This window comes from Mus musculus, chromosome 2 (genome assembly GCF_000001635.26).
Source record: "Mus musculus strain C57BL/6J chromosome 2, GRCm38.p6 C57BL/6J".
Taxonomy (NCBI): domain Eukaryota; kingdom Metazoa; phylum Chordata; class Mammalia; order Rodentia; family Muridae; genus Mus; species Mus musculus.
The window spans coordinates 145900080-145916984 of record NC_000068.7 but is presented as its reverse complement, the minus strand read 5'-3'; the positions used below and the strand labels follow the sequence as shown (position 1 = coordinate 145916984).

The following is a 16905-nucleotide window of genomic DNA, read 5'->3' as shown; positions in this document are numbered from 1 at the left end:
TAGTTCCATAACTAAGCCATCTTCCTAGAGTATGTTGCTTGTGCACATGAAGACAAAAATTAGTGACTTTGCTCTTCAGAGTCCACTCCTAACAAGCACAGGCGGTGTGATAGGTTGAAGGGAACGTTATTCCTTTATGAGAGAACAAAGAATTCATGCTCTTCAACCTTATTATCTCAAAATAAGACCTTTCTAAAGTAAAAGCTTTTAAATCAAGAGCATTGGTACATATATGTTTGTAGTCCCAACTACCACTTGAGAGCTAAATAGAGGATTGCTGGGAGCTGAGTTTAAGGCTAGCCCAGGAATGTAGCAAAATGGTATCTCAAAGAAAAGAAAAGCAAAGCATGCCAACATAACGTACATTGTAATGGTCGTTTTACGTTGGCCTTTCTAAGTACTTCTTTACTGCCTATCTTTACATGATTTTTTTTGGAGTTAAACTTTGTTTCCCCTTAAAGTCTCACATTCAGAGGTTTGAGCAGTGTTAACAGAGACCAACAGTAGGAACCCAGTAAGAAGGGAGCTCATGTATGTCAGACAGGGATGATTACAGATGTGCATTTAAAAAGGTTTTATATAAAAAAGTCAAAACAAGAGGCACCACATCCTAAACAAAGATCCGTCCATAATTTTGATTAAAAGACAACAAACTTCCAGAAAACATTCATAGTCAACAATGTTTTACTATACATCTCAGATTTATACATTTCATATATGCTTTTAAAGCTTCAATTAACAGATCAATACAAAATAAAATATATATATATTTATATATGTGCAGCAGTGGTTCTCAGGCACAGGATTTAGGAGGAGGATGGAGGGAGTCTTTTCTTGGCATGTACTGTCAACCATGATAGTGGAACGAGTCCTTCTGACTTAGCTGCCTTGATTGAATTTTACTATGGCAAACAGTTCGAACATGTATGCTATTGCTCATTGGAAGGATGAGATTTGAAGTTTATAGCCTGCATTTTTTGAAGTCTTTAAGACTTAAATGCTTACTTTCCTCCTAATAGAGCTCCAAGATCATCCTATGAAAGTAGTATGTCCACAAACTGTCTGGAACACCTGCCTAAGAACCACTGCCTATGGTTATTCAATGTCCTCAGGCCTCACGGGATGAGGTAATGGGATGATGGATTTCTTCTCAGTGTCCCTGGAAAGTGCTTTCCTCATATCTGTTAAGAAGCAAAGATTAATGTAAGCAACCAATAGCAAACTTTCTTTGAATTTATTAATTTATTTAGGCTTGTGGGGGAAATAACTTATTTTGACTTTCTCCTGGCACAGCAGGAAGCTTACCATAGGCATCCTCATCAGGCTCCCCATTGCTGGCTGAGTAGTACTCTATGACTGTCCTGTAGACACTGTAACCCAACTGCTTGTACATGTTGACGGCAACTTGATTGGATACTCTTACGAAGAGATCAACAAAAAATCCACCTTTTCTTTAAAAAAAAAGAAAAGAAAAAAGGAAAAAAGGAAATGTTAAAACTATAAGAACTCTAGGCAATCTGGCATACATCTTTAGAAATCCTAGTGCCATGCATAAATCACATGCTTGTAATCCTAGGACTTGGTACTGAAGGGGGAGAACTGTGGATTCTAGGCTGGCCTGGGCTACAAACATAATGGGCTCAAGGCCAGCCTTGGCTTTTGACTATTTGGTGTCAAGTAACAACCTTGCAGTAGAAATCTTTTATAACCATTTTATAATTTAGAGTAACCATTTCATAATACAGAAAGAGGACCCAACTATAGCTGTTGTAGGATGCTGGTGACTACCTCCTTTCGAAGGCCTTCACATCCTGATTTTGTGTCTAGGCTATTATCTCCCTGTTTACTGTCTATTAAGATTTAATTTTGTTTGTGAGTTTTATATAAGCATATTCAGTTTGGGGATTGCTTTGTGAGTGACCCCAGTCAGTACTGAGCCTCGAGCTATTCTCTTCACTTTGTTTAGCCTTTCATTGTATGAATATACAACTTGCTCATGGTCCTCTGGAAATATTTCTAGTTCTATTGTGAAGGATGTTACTATGGATACTTTGTTGAGCATCCATGCTACAGTATCTAATTAGGGACCCCACTGCTGTGTCATGGGTATATGCACAGTTAGCTTGATTAAATTCAAACCTGTTTATTCCAAGTCCAATCCTAGTGTGTGTGAGACACCATATTGTGATGTGATGTTAATATAATCTCTGGGTGAGCAAAGCTACTCCACTTTTACTAAGTGGAGCAATGAGCCTCCCCTGCATTGTCTACAGCCTGCTTAAAAAGGTATCTACACTGAGGTCATGGGAGATTCTCATATTATACTCTGTTGCTTTTCCATGCCCATGTTATAAATAAATCTGGAGTCTGTGTGTAGTAAAGTAGCAAGCAGGGGAACATTTTGCCCATCCACTTGTCCCACCATCTTTACTGAAAACTCTACCTTCCCACTCTGATATCCAGTGCGGCCTCAGGCCCGCCAAGACCTTTGACACATTACTCATGTTCTCATCTGCTGCTTGCTCTCTAGCGCCAACAGTCTGTGCTGCACACTGGACCTGACAGGGCAGAGCTGCCCATTGTTGAAGAATATTTCGCCATTTTTGTTGCTGGTTCTTCTTCCCTTGTATTCTATATTAACAATACCCTCAAAACCCCTGAGTAGGATTCTGGATATGATTATATTTGCTCTGAGGTCAGTTACAAAACTTACAGCATTTCCCTTTTCCATCTGTTGGTCCCATAAAGTTTTATAAAGGTTAAGAATACTCAGGAGGTTTTGCTTAGACTTTTCTGAAGCATATAATGCTGTTGATGCCAATTTCAATACTTTTTTCTACCTTTATCTTCACTTAGTTCTAGGAACTTGTGCATTCTTGTTTTCTGTCTGTGACAGCAGGCTGCTGCCTCCCAATCCTCTTCCCTTGTGTCTTACATGCCTTTGCTGTGTAAATTTCCAGGAGAGAGAGAGGCTGAATCTTTGATTGCGTGAAACACTCTACGGGGCTTTGCTGCTTCCCTCACTTCAGTTCTCTAGGCTGCTACAAAATACACTGCACCTAATGAATAATAGTTGTTTTTCAGTCAAACATCCTGGCTCCTGGTGTATCATAATTCTTATATAAATAACAGTTTATTTCTGCAACTTGTGCCCTCTGGTGACTGCTGTAGAAAATTAAATTCTTGCTTTAGTGTGTACACCTGAATAAGACATGAATATAATGTATATCTATGTACACACACAAAACGATGAAACCTCAGAAACTAGAGGGGGAAGAGAGGTTAGTAATTACGTAAATAAACAGGAAATGGGTCCTAACAAGCATAATTAGCATTCTGTTTGCCTGTCATACTATGATTTTGAGACAGGGTTTCTCTGCATAGTCCTGGTTGTCCTGCAACTGGCTCTGTAGAACAAGCTGCCCCCAAACTCAAAAATCTGCCTGCCTCTGCCTCCTGGAGTGCTAGGATTAAAGGTGTGTGCCACAGCCAGGTTTCAAGGAGAAGTTTAAAAACCTTACAAGGACTTTTTTTGTTAAAACTACTTCCTTGCAAGATGCAGTGGTGGTACACACACCTTTGATCTCAGCACTCAGGATGTAGAGGCAGCCAGATCTCTTGAGTTTGAGGCCAGCCAGGGCTACACAGAGAAACCCTATCTCCAAAAACCAAACAAAAGCAAGATATCCTTTGTTGACCTGGCATTCACTATGTAGACCAGTCTGGCTTCTAACTCAAGAGATCTCTCTGCCTCTGCAGGATGGGATTAAAGGCACCCACTACAGGCTATTTTATATATGTTCAAGAAAAATATCAAAACTCTTGATGACATTCTTACACTTGATATGATTAACTAGTATTTACATGCACAATGGAAATGGGTTATGTTCCATTTGTTTCAGGGCTTAAAAAGCATTTGTCCAGTGCTCACAGTGTAGCAGTAAAGAGCACATTTTATTCCTAGTTTTCTAGAGATGGCTACTAGCTGTTAGAATAGAAACACTACTTTGGGCATAGAAACATCTGCCACAGTGTTAAGAACACCAAAGATCTTCCTTGAAAGGTTGGTCTTTGAGTCCAACTAGTTAGTTAATCCTAGCACTCCAGGAGGCAGAGGCAGGCAGATTTTTGAGTTTGAGGGCAGCTTGTTCTACAGAGCCAGTTGCAGGACAACCAGGAGTATGCAGAAAAACCCTGTCTCAAAATTATAGTGTGACAGACAGGCAAACAGGAAATGGGTTTTAAGAAGCATAATTAGCTCAGCTGTCTATGGCTAGACACAAACAGTGCATGAATTTTCATTAATAAGGAAAGAGCAGCAATGGATGGAATTGTAGGAACAAGTCTAAAGTAATGACAGTTCTTCACACTCATAAGAAATAAAGCCCTTCAGATAGTCAACAGCCAAAGAAGAAACAGAGTTCATAAATCATGTATTTGAAAAACAGGTTCTCACCTTTCTGAAATTTCTTCTAGTAACTCCATAAGTTTAGCAGCCAAGCCAAGACGGCGGAATTCAGGGGCGACAGAGAGAGCTGTGACATGTCCATGCCATTCTTCCCTAGCTACCGAGCCTTCTGCTTTGCCCATAACTGCCAACAGAAAATCACACCAGTAACTTAAATATTAGTTTGCACAAAAATTCAGTTAGTCTGCCATTCATTTCTCTTAAAATAAAAATGTACCAAAGTTTTAAAGAATTATTATCAAGCTAATGAGTAAACACTTTGAAACTCCACTTACAAATGATATTCTATGCCTACTTCTAAAGTCAGACTTAAACATTTTTAAATGATAAACTAAAAACCAAGAACAAAGACTAGGATACTTTTTGTTCAAATAAGATACATTTGAAATAGACTTAGTTTTTTTTTTTTCCAAATAGCTACATTTAAATACATTTACAATGTATGTATGACTGCAGCAATTCATAGCTCGAGCTGATCGGCTAAGTGGCTTTGCTTTAACCACTGCCTCTTATACAAAGTAACCATACAGAAATCTAACAAGGAATGATCCACAAAGACTACAATCTTTTCTCTTAGGTTCACTGCTGTAGCTCTTGGCCTAGTGCAAGGCTGGATGTGGTAAACTGTTAGTAATTGATCTGAAAATAAAATTCCATCTTTCATGATTTACATCACATTCTAGAGTAAAGCAGACTGAAACCTGTATTAAAGTCTTTACTCACCCAAAAAAGTACTAGTGGTACTGTACTTACTATAACCCATTAGTTCTCCGCCAGGTGCTTCAGCGACGATGAAATACTCTGGCCAGTGCGCAAGGTACTGTAAGTAAAAAGGAATCCCATACTAGAGCTGTTAAGGAATGAGACATAATAAAGAGCAAAAGCAGGTATAATGGTACATGCCTTTAATCCCAGCACTTTAATTTCTCATATGTGTTTTTGTAGAGAACGTAAAGGAGAAACATTTGTATCTCCTGATTTACACTGGATTCGGGTGCATCCCTCTGCCTCCTGAGTTTGAGGCCAGCCTGGTCTATACAGTGAGTCCTAGAACAGCCAGGGCTATGTAGAGAAACAAAACAAAAACTACCATCAGGCTAGGGAGGTGGCATGGTGGATCAAGTGCTGTCAGCTGAGGACTGGAGCTCAGATACCTAGTCTTCACATAAATGCTGGACGGGCTTGGCTGCCTGCTTGTAATCCCAGCACTTGGGAGAAGCTGTGTAAAGTGGAGAGTGATTAGGAAAGGCAGTTGAGTCACCCTCTACCCTTTAGATCTTCCCTTCACAACCACATGTAAAAACACTTGAGATTTTATCCTCCTCTACTTAGTACACTAATTTTTCTAATACCATGAAATGGAATATTTATATCAGCACTAGTTTTTAATAAAATTTCAATGTTTTTAATAAAATTGTCTGGCCATCTCTCTAGATGTAGAATGCATATGGTGCCATCTAGTAGAAAGCAGAATCTGCTAGTCTGCCTCCACACTGATCAGATTGTACCTATGATTATGTGTGCCATTCATCATCTAGGATTACTTCCTGTTCATGGTCCATCTACCCTGCCACTAGAAAGTTAGATTCTCTCTCAAATTTATTCTATCAACTGCTGGGCACAAAGAACATTTGTATCTCCTGATTTACACTGGAAAATTCAATGGCCAGTTTCTACTTGGACTACAGCTATGCAACTATTCAATTTGCTAAGGAATCAATTATGTTCAGAGGAAATGCCTGCCTGCCTAGCCTGTGCCTATAACCCAGCTCTCCAGCAGAAAGAAGCATCTGTAGTTCAAGCCAGACTAGGACACAAAGCGAGGCTCTCTTACTTGGAAAGAAAGAATAAATGAATGGTTTCTCTTCGACCTGGGGTGTCCTTACTGCTATGATTCACTGCCATGTTTGTTTCACCTTATGTCAGCTTTCTGGTGCAATTACATAAAAAGACACTATTAGGGGGCTGGTGAGATGACTCAGCCGGTAAGAACACTGACTGCTCTTCCAAAGGTCCTGAGTTCAAATCCCAGCAACCACACGGTGGCTTACAACCACCCATAATGAGATCTGACAAACTAGAAGAGGGTGGGACTGAAGTGAGCAGAGGTCCTAAAATTTAATTCACAACAACCGCATGAAGGCTCACAACCATCTGTACAGCTACAGTATACTCACATACATAAAATAAATTAATCTTAAAAAATAAAAAAGACACTATTATTACACTTTCTATGAAAAAGTTCCCAGGGAGCCCTCTCATCACTGTTAGCTTTGAAATTCTTCTTAAGAGCAAGCAGCCACTTCTTTCAGAACGTAGTGTTAGCTGGTCTTCCTGCCGTCCAGCAACTGACACTACTACCGTGAGCTCCCCTCCCCTCAATATCTCCACTCCCTACATATACACTAGGCCTTATATAGTCAAAAGTGCAGGTTAACTTGTAATCTACTATTTTACCAAAGGTAAAATCTCTGTGACATGAAATTCTTCAAAATCCTACATATTCCTGTAAGTGCTTTGAGGGCTTTTTGGTTTTTCTGTTCCATGGTTTCTGATGTGGCCTCCTGATGCTTGTAGTTGTTAATTGTGTTCCTCTGCACAACTTAAACTATCTCATCCCTCTGCCAGGGGACATCTAGGTCATTACTAATTTCTTAAAAATATCTAGGTCCTTCTATATTTTTGATGAAGACAGCTTAATTTATCATTTCCTTATTGGTAAATGTGAATGACATTCCAAGTTTTTAAATATAATTCTCTTAAAATAAGTTTTATGATGTCACTTTTTTTGTAAAGGGACAATAAGATGTGGTATTGGGGACTGTCATATCCACCCAAACTCAGAACCACAGACAGTATGTAAATTAACCAACATGGCTGTATCCTGGTTAAAAAAAAACCCTAAGAAATGAGTGATAAGCCAGATTTGTCCATGCTTCCATGCTTTGCCAATCCCCAGAGTAAACTGCCTGTTGTTTTTTATTTTCAGCCTTCAAGAAATAGCATTACTTCTAAAGTACTTTTCAGAAAGATGGTGCCAGATGACTGTGACACCAGCAGCTTCTAAAAAGGCACCTTACTTAACCACAGCAGCACGGGGTTGTATCTTTTCAAAATTCTGGAGAATCTGATATAGTAAACTGGGTTCTCATATTTTAGTTTGCGTGTCTTTTGAGTGGTGAAACTGAACTAGCTCTTCATTAGCTTCTGTGCTCTAGTAAGCTACCTGTAATCCCCAGCAGTAGTCTGTAGAAGGTGGTTTAGAAATCTTATTTGTGTTGTAAGCCACTGATCTACTATTGTAGTACAATCAGGAATACCCTAACTTGACATTTTTCCTCCTTTTCTACTGAGTTGATAGAAACTGTTTACTAAAATCCGTTATTCTCTTCAGCAACAAGTCAGGAGGCAGCTCCTGGACAGTGAGAGAGTAGGGCTGTGTGGTGCTTCCCAAAGCAATCACCTCTCCTATTTTGACTGCATGCCCTGAAACACGTATGAAGACGTGTTCTGGAAGCCATGTATGCCAGAAAGACCCAGGCTCTATTGAGCAGGGCTGCTGGAGACACTATGGAGCCACTTACCCTCTCTAGGTCTGGTTCACAGCAGGGGAGACAGGTCCCACCTACCTGTGCTGTTGCTGCTGTCTGTGTACAACCAGGGTTACTGTGAGCAGCAGAGCTGCAGTGGAACTGTGTCATGTAGTCTTTACCTTAACAGCTTGTGGGCAAACCTGAGGCCACTCCCTCTCAGTTTTGTGATCGTTTTCAATGTCGATTGTGCTGTTCAAAACCTATTCCTTAAAACATTTTTCAAAACTCATCTTTTTCTTCTGTTTCTCCAATTTTCTTCTCCATAAATAATCCTTAGTTTTACTTTTTTTTTTTCTCAGAAAGGATACAGTTTCTGTAAGTGGATCCAAGTTACTGAAAGAAACAAGAGATGGCAAGAGTAAGAATTCCTGAGCCCAACTTAAAAGATAGGGGCTGGGCATGGTGGTTCACTCCTTTAATCCCAGCATTCAGGAGGCAGAGGAAAGCCATCCCTGTCAACAATGGCAAGTTTCAGGGCAGCCAGGACTACACAGAGAAGCCCTGTCTCAAAAAACTGACCAAATTAAAAAAAAAAAAAAAACAACAACACATTTCTTCTATAACTCTGAAAGCCAAAGAAGATGGTTTAAATGACCCAGGGCCACATGTGCACCAATAAAGAGATCTGTACTTCACTGAACTGCCTACCTCTTTATAGGCAGAATTATAGCTCACTCCATCAGACTCTTGCAGATATGAGGACCAGTTAGGTGTGTCTCATATGTACAGCCATTCCAACTAACCTGCTCCCCATTTCATCATCCCTGCCCAGCTCTGGGCCTTCGCCTACGCCTACAATTTCCCCTTCTCAAAGTGGAGGGGAGTACTCCCCCGCCTCCACTTTTTCTCCTCCTTGTAGAAATCCTCCCAGACCCCATGTACTTTCAACTGAAGTTCACTTACCTCCACACTGCTCCCTCCTGTCAACTAAGCCCTGGTGCTATGGGGAACTACCCAGCATGTCCCACCACACAAGCCCAAATTCAGCATTCCTTTTTTTTTTTTTTTTTTTTTTTTTGGTTTTTCAAAATAGGGTTTCTCTGTAAAGCCCTGGCTGTCCTGGAACTCACTCTGTAGACCAGGCTGGCCTCAAACTCAGAAATCTGCCTGCCTCTGCCTCCCAAATGCAGGGATTAAAGGTGTGCACCACCATGCCCGGCCAAATTCAGCATTCTTGAAAAGCATCTCCAGCCATCTCTCCCCATCACTTTCCTAGTCAGTTTTTTCCCAGGCTCAAAACCAGCTATTTTCAACTGTTTCCCTGTCTTGTCATCTCTGAGACTGAAGGATGTCAGGTAGCCATACTACATTCCTCTAGTGCAGTAGTTCTCAATCCTTTAGGGTTCAAAACCTGTGGTGATGTAGTATTATGGAAACACCTCTTATATCCTAAAAGACTGGAACTTTTGTTGGACCTCACAACCAGAGTTGCTAATGCACCCTGAAATCACTTAAGACTGGTAGCCTACTATGTTCTCAGCCAGTATGCTTAACCTGCTTTTATGACAACATTGTAACAATCAGGACTTCCATGTAATCAACTTTTAGGACCTAATACAAAGCTGTAACCTGAAGTTGTATATTCTTCCATCCTCCTAACCCAGTACAATGCATACGTATCACTTACAGAAAGCAGCAAATACAGAAGTTGAAAGCAATCTTCCAAGATGAATATCCTTCATAAACACTGAATACAGTGTCTGGATATTGGTTGGTATACAGTGATGTGTGTGATGCTATTTGTTGTCTTGATCAGTTGGAGCTAGAGACTGACTCCCTTGTAAAACTGTTACAGATTTCTGTAAAGTATCCCTTCTTTTCCCCACGTGATGCTTTCTGCACTGCTCAATGAACACAGAGCCAGAAACTGAACACAAACGCAGGGACAAATTTACAAGACAGCCTTTGAGCAGGCAGAAATGAAGATTCATGCACCAGTCAGAGGACAGAGAGGGCAGAGGGGGCATGAAGTAGAAAATTGAGTTCTGGACTTTCTTTTGCTAAAAATGACAGCAAGGGAAAGTGCTTTTCTTTCTTTCCTTAATGTGACACCAGTGCATTATTGGTAACTGTGAGTTTTCTGTTTAATCCAATCAAAAACCCACTTTACACTTAAGACAAACAAACCTATTATATTTACTTACTGTGTGTTGGTTGGTTTTGGGCAACATAAACCTAGCCATCTGGGAAGAGGCAATCTTGATTGAGGAAGTGCCTCCATAAGACTGACCTATAGGCAATAGGAGGCATTTTCTTGATCAATGGACAGTTGGTGTGGGCCACTGTGAGTGGTGCCAGCCCTGGGCAGGTAGCCCTTGGGTGTATAAGAAAGGAGACTGAGCAACTTAGAAGAATCCATTAGCAGCACTCCTCCATGCGTTCTGCTTCACTTCCTGCCTCCATGTTCTTGCCTTGGCTTCCCTCAGCAGACTCTGACCCGGGTATTTGGACCAGTGTTTTATCATAACAATAGAAGCCTTATGAGTTACATGCTATATAAATATTATCAATTGTAAGATACTCATTTAAAAATAATTACATGCTGGGCAATGATGGCACATGCCTTTAATCCCAGCACTTGGGGGGCAGAGGCAAGCAGATTTCTGAGTTTGAAGCCAGCCTGGTCTATAGAGTAAGTTCCAGGACAGCCAGGGCTATACAGAGAAACTGTCTTGAAAAAACAAAAAAAGAAAAAAAAATTACATGTTAAAATGAATAATTTTACCAAGAAATAGTAATGTTTAAAAAAAAAAAAAAAACGGGCTGGAGAGATGGCTCAGCAGTTAAGAGCACCGACTGGTCTTCTGAAGATCCTGAATTAAAATCCCAGCAACCACATGGTGGCTCACAACCATCCGTAATGAGATCTGACGCCCTCTTCTGGTGGGTCTGAAGACAGCTACAGTGTATTTACATATAATAAATAAATAAATCTTTAAAAAAACAAAAACCTAGTGACAGAGGCATTGTAGTTTTTCCATTGACTTCTCTAGTGTTCAAGATACTATTCAGACTCCACACCTGCAAAACATAGGTAGGCAAAACAACAAAACAACTGGTCTTACTGGTCTTAGTGCTGTGAGAACAGTTTTGGCCTTAGAGTGGTCAGGAACCAATCCTGAGGGCCTCTGGGTGCTGTGACCCTGCCCAGCCCTATAGAGACATGTTTGGCTCACCTAACTGTCTAACTCACTCTGCCCTTCCTCTATTTCCTTACATGAAAATGTAAAAATAAATAAGTGTAAGAAGAAACCAGCCAAAGGCCTCTATCTGACTTTGCCCACCCAAAAGCCCTGCACCCAGACACTGCTTGCTCTTCTGCCATTATAAGGCAAGCAGACCCCTCCCTCTTCTCACCAGAGGACACTTCTCTTACAATTCTTTCTCTCCTGTATTTGTACCTTCCACTTCTGCCTCTCCTGAAGGGGGTGTACAAATGCAGCCCATGCTTAGCCATCGCCACCTCATGATAGTGCCCTCCCCTGCCTGGAGTCCTCTTGTTTGCTAGCTTCTGGATCCCACCCTGGGTTTCCTCCCACCTGGGTTTGGCCTTTCAGTTTCATTTACTCTAGCACCTAACCTGGTGACTCACTGTTTCCTAACGTGAGAAAGTGGGTTCCTTCACTGGCATTAACAAGAGGAGGCGTCACCAAGCCAGATGCGCTGAGACCTGATGTTTAATAGGCGTCCATGTGTATTTTCCTTCTACCTTCTCCATTTCCCTATTACTCTCTTCCTAGAGCTTCATATGCAGATGCTTTATCTCGGTTTCTTAAGTTCAGGCTCTGTATCATCTACACAGCATCTCCCTTTACCACTCCAGTCTATTGCCTCAGTGGCTTGCCTGCCTACTCTATTGCCTCTAATCAACACCTTGTACTCAGTAGATCAGAATTCAGACTGAAGAATTTTTAGACACTATGTGCCTGTACCTTTAAAGGACACCCCCCCCAATTATTCCCTAATACAACCGTATTGGAAGCACTTATAAAATATGTACGTTGTACTATATAAGTATTCTATTGATTTACAGTACATGGAAGTGCTTGGGCTATTTGCATACCACTCCATTGCAATAAGGGGGTTGCACATCACTGAATCTTGGTGTATCATAGAATCAATCTCCTGTGGATACCAAAGGATCTCAGACTTGTGATCCTCCAACCTCAGCCTGAGTGCCAGGATCAACCTTTTTCATTTATTGAATGGGTATGGGTTTTATATGTCTGTGTGTTACATGCATACCTGGTGCTTACTCAAGCCAGGAAAGGCCAGCAGCTTCTTGGAACTAGTATTACAATCAAGTGTGAGCCTCCATGTGGAGTGAACCCCTGTCCTCTGGAAGAGCACCCAGTACTTTTAACAACTGAACCATCTCCAGCTCCATGGGACCAATTTTTTAACAACCACCAGGGCCAGTCTCCACCTACTCCACGTCAGGGTTCTGTGTGTGCAATCCCTTCCCTCACCCAGAAACTGAGGACATCAGCACATGACAGAATTTGTGAAGATTTAAGGGCCTATTATTACATGAGCGCCTGCCACAAGTACTAAAATGCACAGAGGATTCAACACAAGCGGGACCTAACCGAAATCTCACAAGATCGGATCTGAACCAATTAAACACGATAATTAAACCTGGCTTCACCTGAAGCAAAGGCCTACCCTGCTTCACACTCCATTTTCCTGCAGCCTTCTCCAGAGTTTCCTCCTTGCCAAATTTCCTTCATCAAGGTTCATCCCCTCTTTGAAATGTCCATCATCCCAGAGTTTCTTCCCTTCTGTTACCTAAACCTTCCGGTCCATACTTCTTACTACGTTATATCAAGCAAATAACCGAGGTCATGTGTCTACAGGAGTTCGCGGTGAAATGCTGAGCTTTTTAAATGGTCATAATTTGGATTCCAAACTAAATTTTTTTTTCTTTTTAAAAAGCGAGAAGGGGAGAACGGCAAATCACGGGTTTTTAAATTTTGGACTGAAAAGAAACCACACAGCACCGGGGAGTCTTCAGTACATTGGATCCCCAACCAAAAAAAAAAAAATGTAGTCTAGCTGGGTGTGGTGGGGCATGCCTTTAATCCCAGCACTAGTAAGACAGGAAGACATATCTGTGAGGTTTAGGCCAGCCTCGTCTACAGAGAGTTCCTGGAGCCCAGGGATACGAAATGAACCCTGTCTTTTTTTTTTTTTTTTTTTTTTTTTTAAGAGAAAAAGAAAAAAACCCAAGGCAGTCTACTTTGGGCGCTCCGCTACTGTAACTACCAAGCACAAACCACAACTTGCTGAGAGGGCCCGGAGCATCGCAAGGTTACTTCACTGGGATACAATTTAACCAGGACCGCGCTCCTTCCCCGCCCTCCCTCCGCAGTGAGGCCGCCTCAGGGAGCGGGCGCGGGGTGTCCAGCCCGGCTCCGCATCATCCCGGGCGCACCGGGAGCGCCGCGCCTCGGCCAAGGTCACCGGTCAGCGCGCCCGCGCAGCGTCCACCCGGCCCACGGCCCCGCGAGGCTGACCCCGTCCCGCGCCGCGAAGACAGAGGCCGGCCGTGCCTCACTCACATGTTGTTGAAGCGGAACAGGTCGTCGCAGGTGAAGGCCCGGAGCGTGGTCATTGCGCCGCCGCCAGCCTCCAACCCGCTCGGCGCGACCCCGCGCCCGCACTACCGGAAGTACTCGCGCCCGCGGCCGCCATGGGGTGGGACAAAGAACTACTTCCGGACCAGAGGTTGCTGGGCAACAAGAGTAGCGTCGTAGCTCTCTCTGGCGGCTGAAATCAGCAATTGCCTTAATGATCCGCGCCCCGCAGACCCTTTCCAAAAAGTAGGCAGAGTAGTAACAAGGAGAAAGAAGCTGGAGTCAGAGAGCCAAATCGTAAAAGCAAGCTTCAAAACTACAAAGATGCTTCACAGGGTGAGTTAGGAAGTGATCCCTAAAAGGATGGCTCAGGGCCTCTTCTCTCAACCACTGTCATGAACCAGGGATGTGACCTTAAATTTTCTAGCACATTAAAATTATTTAGAAGAAAGGAAGGAAAGAAGGAAGGAAAGGAGGGAGAGAGGGAGGGAGAGAAAGAGAGAGAGAGGAAGAAAAAGAAAGGAAGGAAGGAAGAACAGAAAGAAAGAAAGAAAGAAAGAAAGAGAGAGAGAGAGAGAGAGAGAGAAAGAGAAAGAAAGAAAGAAAGAAAGAAAGAAAGAAAGAAAGAAAGATTATCTGTATAAAAAATGTGAATATCTTATCTTATTTTGGCAATAAGACTTTGAAATCTGGTCCATATATTTGCAGTTTATTTTAATCCGAGAGAAAAATGATCAGAACTATTTGTTTTCGATGCTGATTTTAATAAATGTGTGATTAAAGAGCAGATCAAGCCAGGAATAGTGCCTTACACCTGTAATCCCAGTAGTAAGGAGACAGAGACAAGAGGCTGTTAGTGAGCCTCGAAAACCCTGGTCTATATAGTGAGTTCCAGGCCAGTCAAGGACACATAGTGTGACCGTCTCAAATACATGCATACAAGATGATAGAGCTATCAAAGTAATCCAAACATGTTTCCAAATAACCAAATGAAACATTATCTCATGTCTAAGTTGAAAGTTAACCATTAGGAATTACATTCTTTCATCTGGCCTGCTACATTTTAAGCACCAGCCCAGCGTCTCCACGGCATAGACCCAGTGACTGAGGAGACTATGTACTGTCGGGCTGTGAAGCTGCCTTCCCCTCTTCTCCTTACCAGCAGTTGGGGTGGTCCTGGAGAACATGCTGCTGAGCTCAAACCAATCCAACTCAGCGAGATGCCTACATTACAGCAGACTCACATCCCCAACTCCTTTGGGACTCAGTTGCTCCGCAGGTGTCTTGGGAATTCCTTGGCCAAACCTGAGGGCCAGGTGTGGTGGAGAAGAAAGCAAATGGTTGAAAGAGCAGGTAGTCCCAGTGGCTCCTCGCCAAGCTTTGTCTCTAAGCCTGATGAAGTAAATTATACAATGAATAATTGTAAACATGGGTATGACAGGCCCGAAAGTATATATATAACTGCTACTATGGTAGAAAGGTGGAGTTTGACACCATGAGTTCAGCTTCTACCCTCTATTCACTTACTTTGGCAAAATATGCCATGAAATGAACAGTAAAATATATTTTTGAGGGAAGTTGAGGTTATGATGCTTATACAAATGGAAAAAATGGACAAAGTCAGAAAGAGTCTGAACTAACCAGTAAGAGAGATATGGTAGTCTACTCAAGGAAAATTTTAAATGCATGTGGTTAAAACAAAGACAAAATTGAGAGGGGGGGACATGTGGGGGAATATGAATTTGATGGGTGTATATATGCTCATATTTCATTGTATGTGTGTATGAAATTCTCAAGAATAAAAATGTTTTAAGCCAGTGAATGTAAGTAAATTTGCTTTTTTTCATGAATAAGTGTATCATTATACAAAGAAAACTATAAGTAAAATACACACAGCATATTCAAACATGATCCCAGGACTTAGAAAGATGAAGGAGAATCTTGTCTTCCAGACCAGCCTGTGCTACATAGCAAGACCCTGTGTCAAACATCAATAAAAAACAGAGTAAATAAATGGCCAAGGTGCTCAGGACCGCTGGTCAGCATCCACAGGGCAGTGTCCTCTTACTTCTCCACTGGACAGCACATGGGACACTCGTATTCTTATGGGTCAAGAATCTTTCATCAATATCCATTTTCTGCATCTCACAGATTTGTACAAAGAAGTGGAAGATAATAAAAATGAAACTCAGAAGAGTTTACTACTTGGGGTATCCAGTATTGCTTTTTGTTTTAATTGGCCATGTCAAAATATTTTGCAACTTTTTTTTTTCTGACATGATCCAGTGTTGATTTGAACTAGCTGGTTGTGAAGTTTGGATGATATTCATAATTTTCTTCTGATTCTGGTTTATAACCATAAGGTTTCTAAGTATTTTAAATATAATAAAATTTTAGTTTAGTTTAGTTTAGTTTTTTCAAAATAAAAAGGTGAGTTTAATACAGAGGCAGCACTTGACCCATGCTAGATACTGTGGGCTACTAATTTGCAACCCATGAGAGATGGGCATAGTGGCTGAAACATGTATCCAGCTGTTGGAAGATTAAGGTGAAAGGAAATAAAACTTGAGACCTGTGATTCATGTAATGTATGTCAAATAGCCCAAAGAGTTGTTTGTGAGCTTTGAAACCTGGGGCTGAGAACATAGCAGAACAGACCAGGACATGCCCGGGCAGGCCCATCGCCTCCCTATCTCCCACCCCTCTGACCTAAGTTAAATGTTACAGGCTGCTGATGTTTAAATGGACCAATCATGTGAACACAGTCCAATTCCTCCCCCAGCCCCACTCCTTTTCTATAAAAACCCCTAGCTTCCAAGCCTCGTGGTCGAATCCGCTGTCTCCGCCATTAAAATACCTCGTATTGTTACATCAAGGTGTTGTGTTCTATTTGTGATTCTTGGGTGCACGTTGAATCAGGAGCTGAGTGGGGGTTTCCCCACTAGGTTCTTTCAAAGGCAGACAGACTGCAAGCTGGAGGGCAGAGTGCATCCTGATATAAATAGTGAGACTCTGTCAGAGAGAGGGAGAGGGAGAAAAGGGGAGGGGGAGGGAGAGGGGAAGGGGAGAAAGAGATGGGGGAGAGGGAGGAAGGGAGTGGGAGAGGGAGAGGGAGGAAGGGGGGAGGGAGAAGGAGAGAGAATTGATTTTTGAGTCGCAAGCACTGCCCTCTAGCTAGCTATAGAATAGCAACACAATAACACAGAGAAAAAGCACAGAAGGTACACAGACCTCCCTTCTCTCCCTGTGACTCTACTTCAAGTTGTTA

The 16905-nt window shown here is 41.9% G+C and overlaps 1 protein-coding gene across 3 annotated transcripts; it reads right to left on the bottom strand.

The window, feature by feature from the left end:
- Window positions 1-559: 559 nt before the first annotated feature.
- On the bottom strand, window positions 560-15446 carry Naa20 (N(alpha)-acetyltransferase 20, NatB catalytic subunit). Of its 3 annotated transcripts, none has more exons than XR_003953700.1 (6): window positions 13623-15446; window positions 8370-8394; window positions 5222-5312; window positions 4457-4592; window positions 1306-1446; window positions 560-1181 (listed from the first exon to the last, which is right to left on the bottom strand). XR_003953700.1 is itself a non-coding variant. In NM_026425.3 (6 exons), the coding sequence occupies exons 1-6, from the start codon at window positions 13673-13675 to the stop codon at window positions 1096-1098; spliced, it is 567 nt and encodes a 188-aa protein (NP_080701.1). In that variant the 5' UTR covers window positions 13676-13744; the 3' UTR covers window positions 560-1095. The 3 variants fall into 3 exon arrangements, 2 of the variants coding, with proteins under 2 accessions (NP_080701.1, NP_001135437.1); NM_026425.3 differs by having other exon boundaries at window positions 1306-1451; window positions 5192-5312; window positions 13623-13744; NM_001141965.1 differs by having other exon boundaries at window positions 1306-1451; window positions 13623-13744.
- Window positions 15447-16905: the final 1459 nt, after the last annotated feature.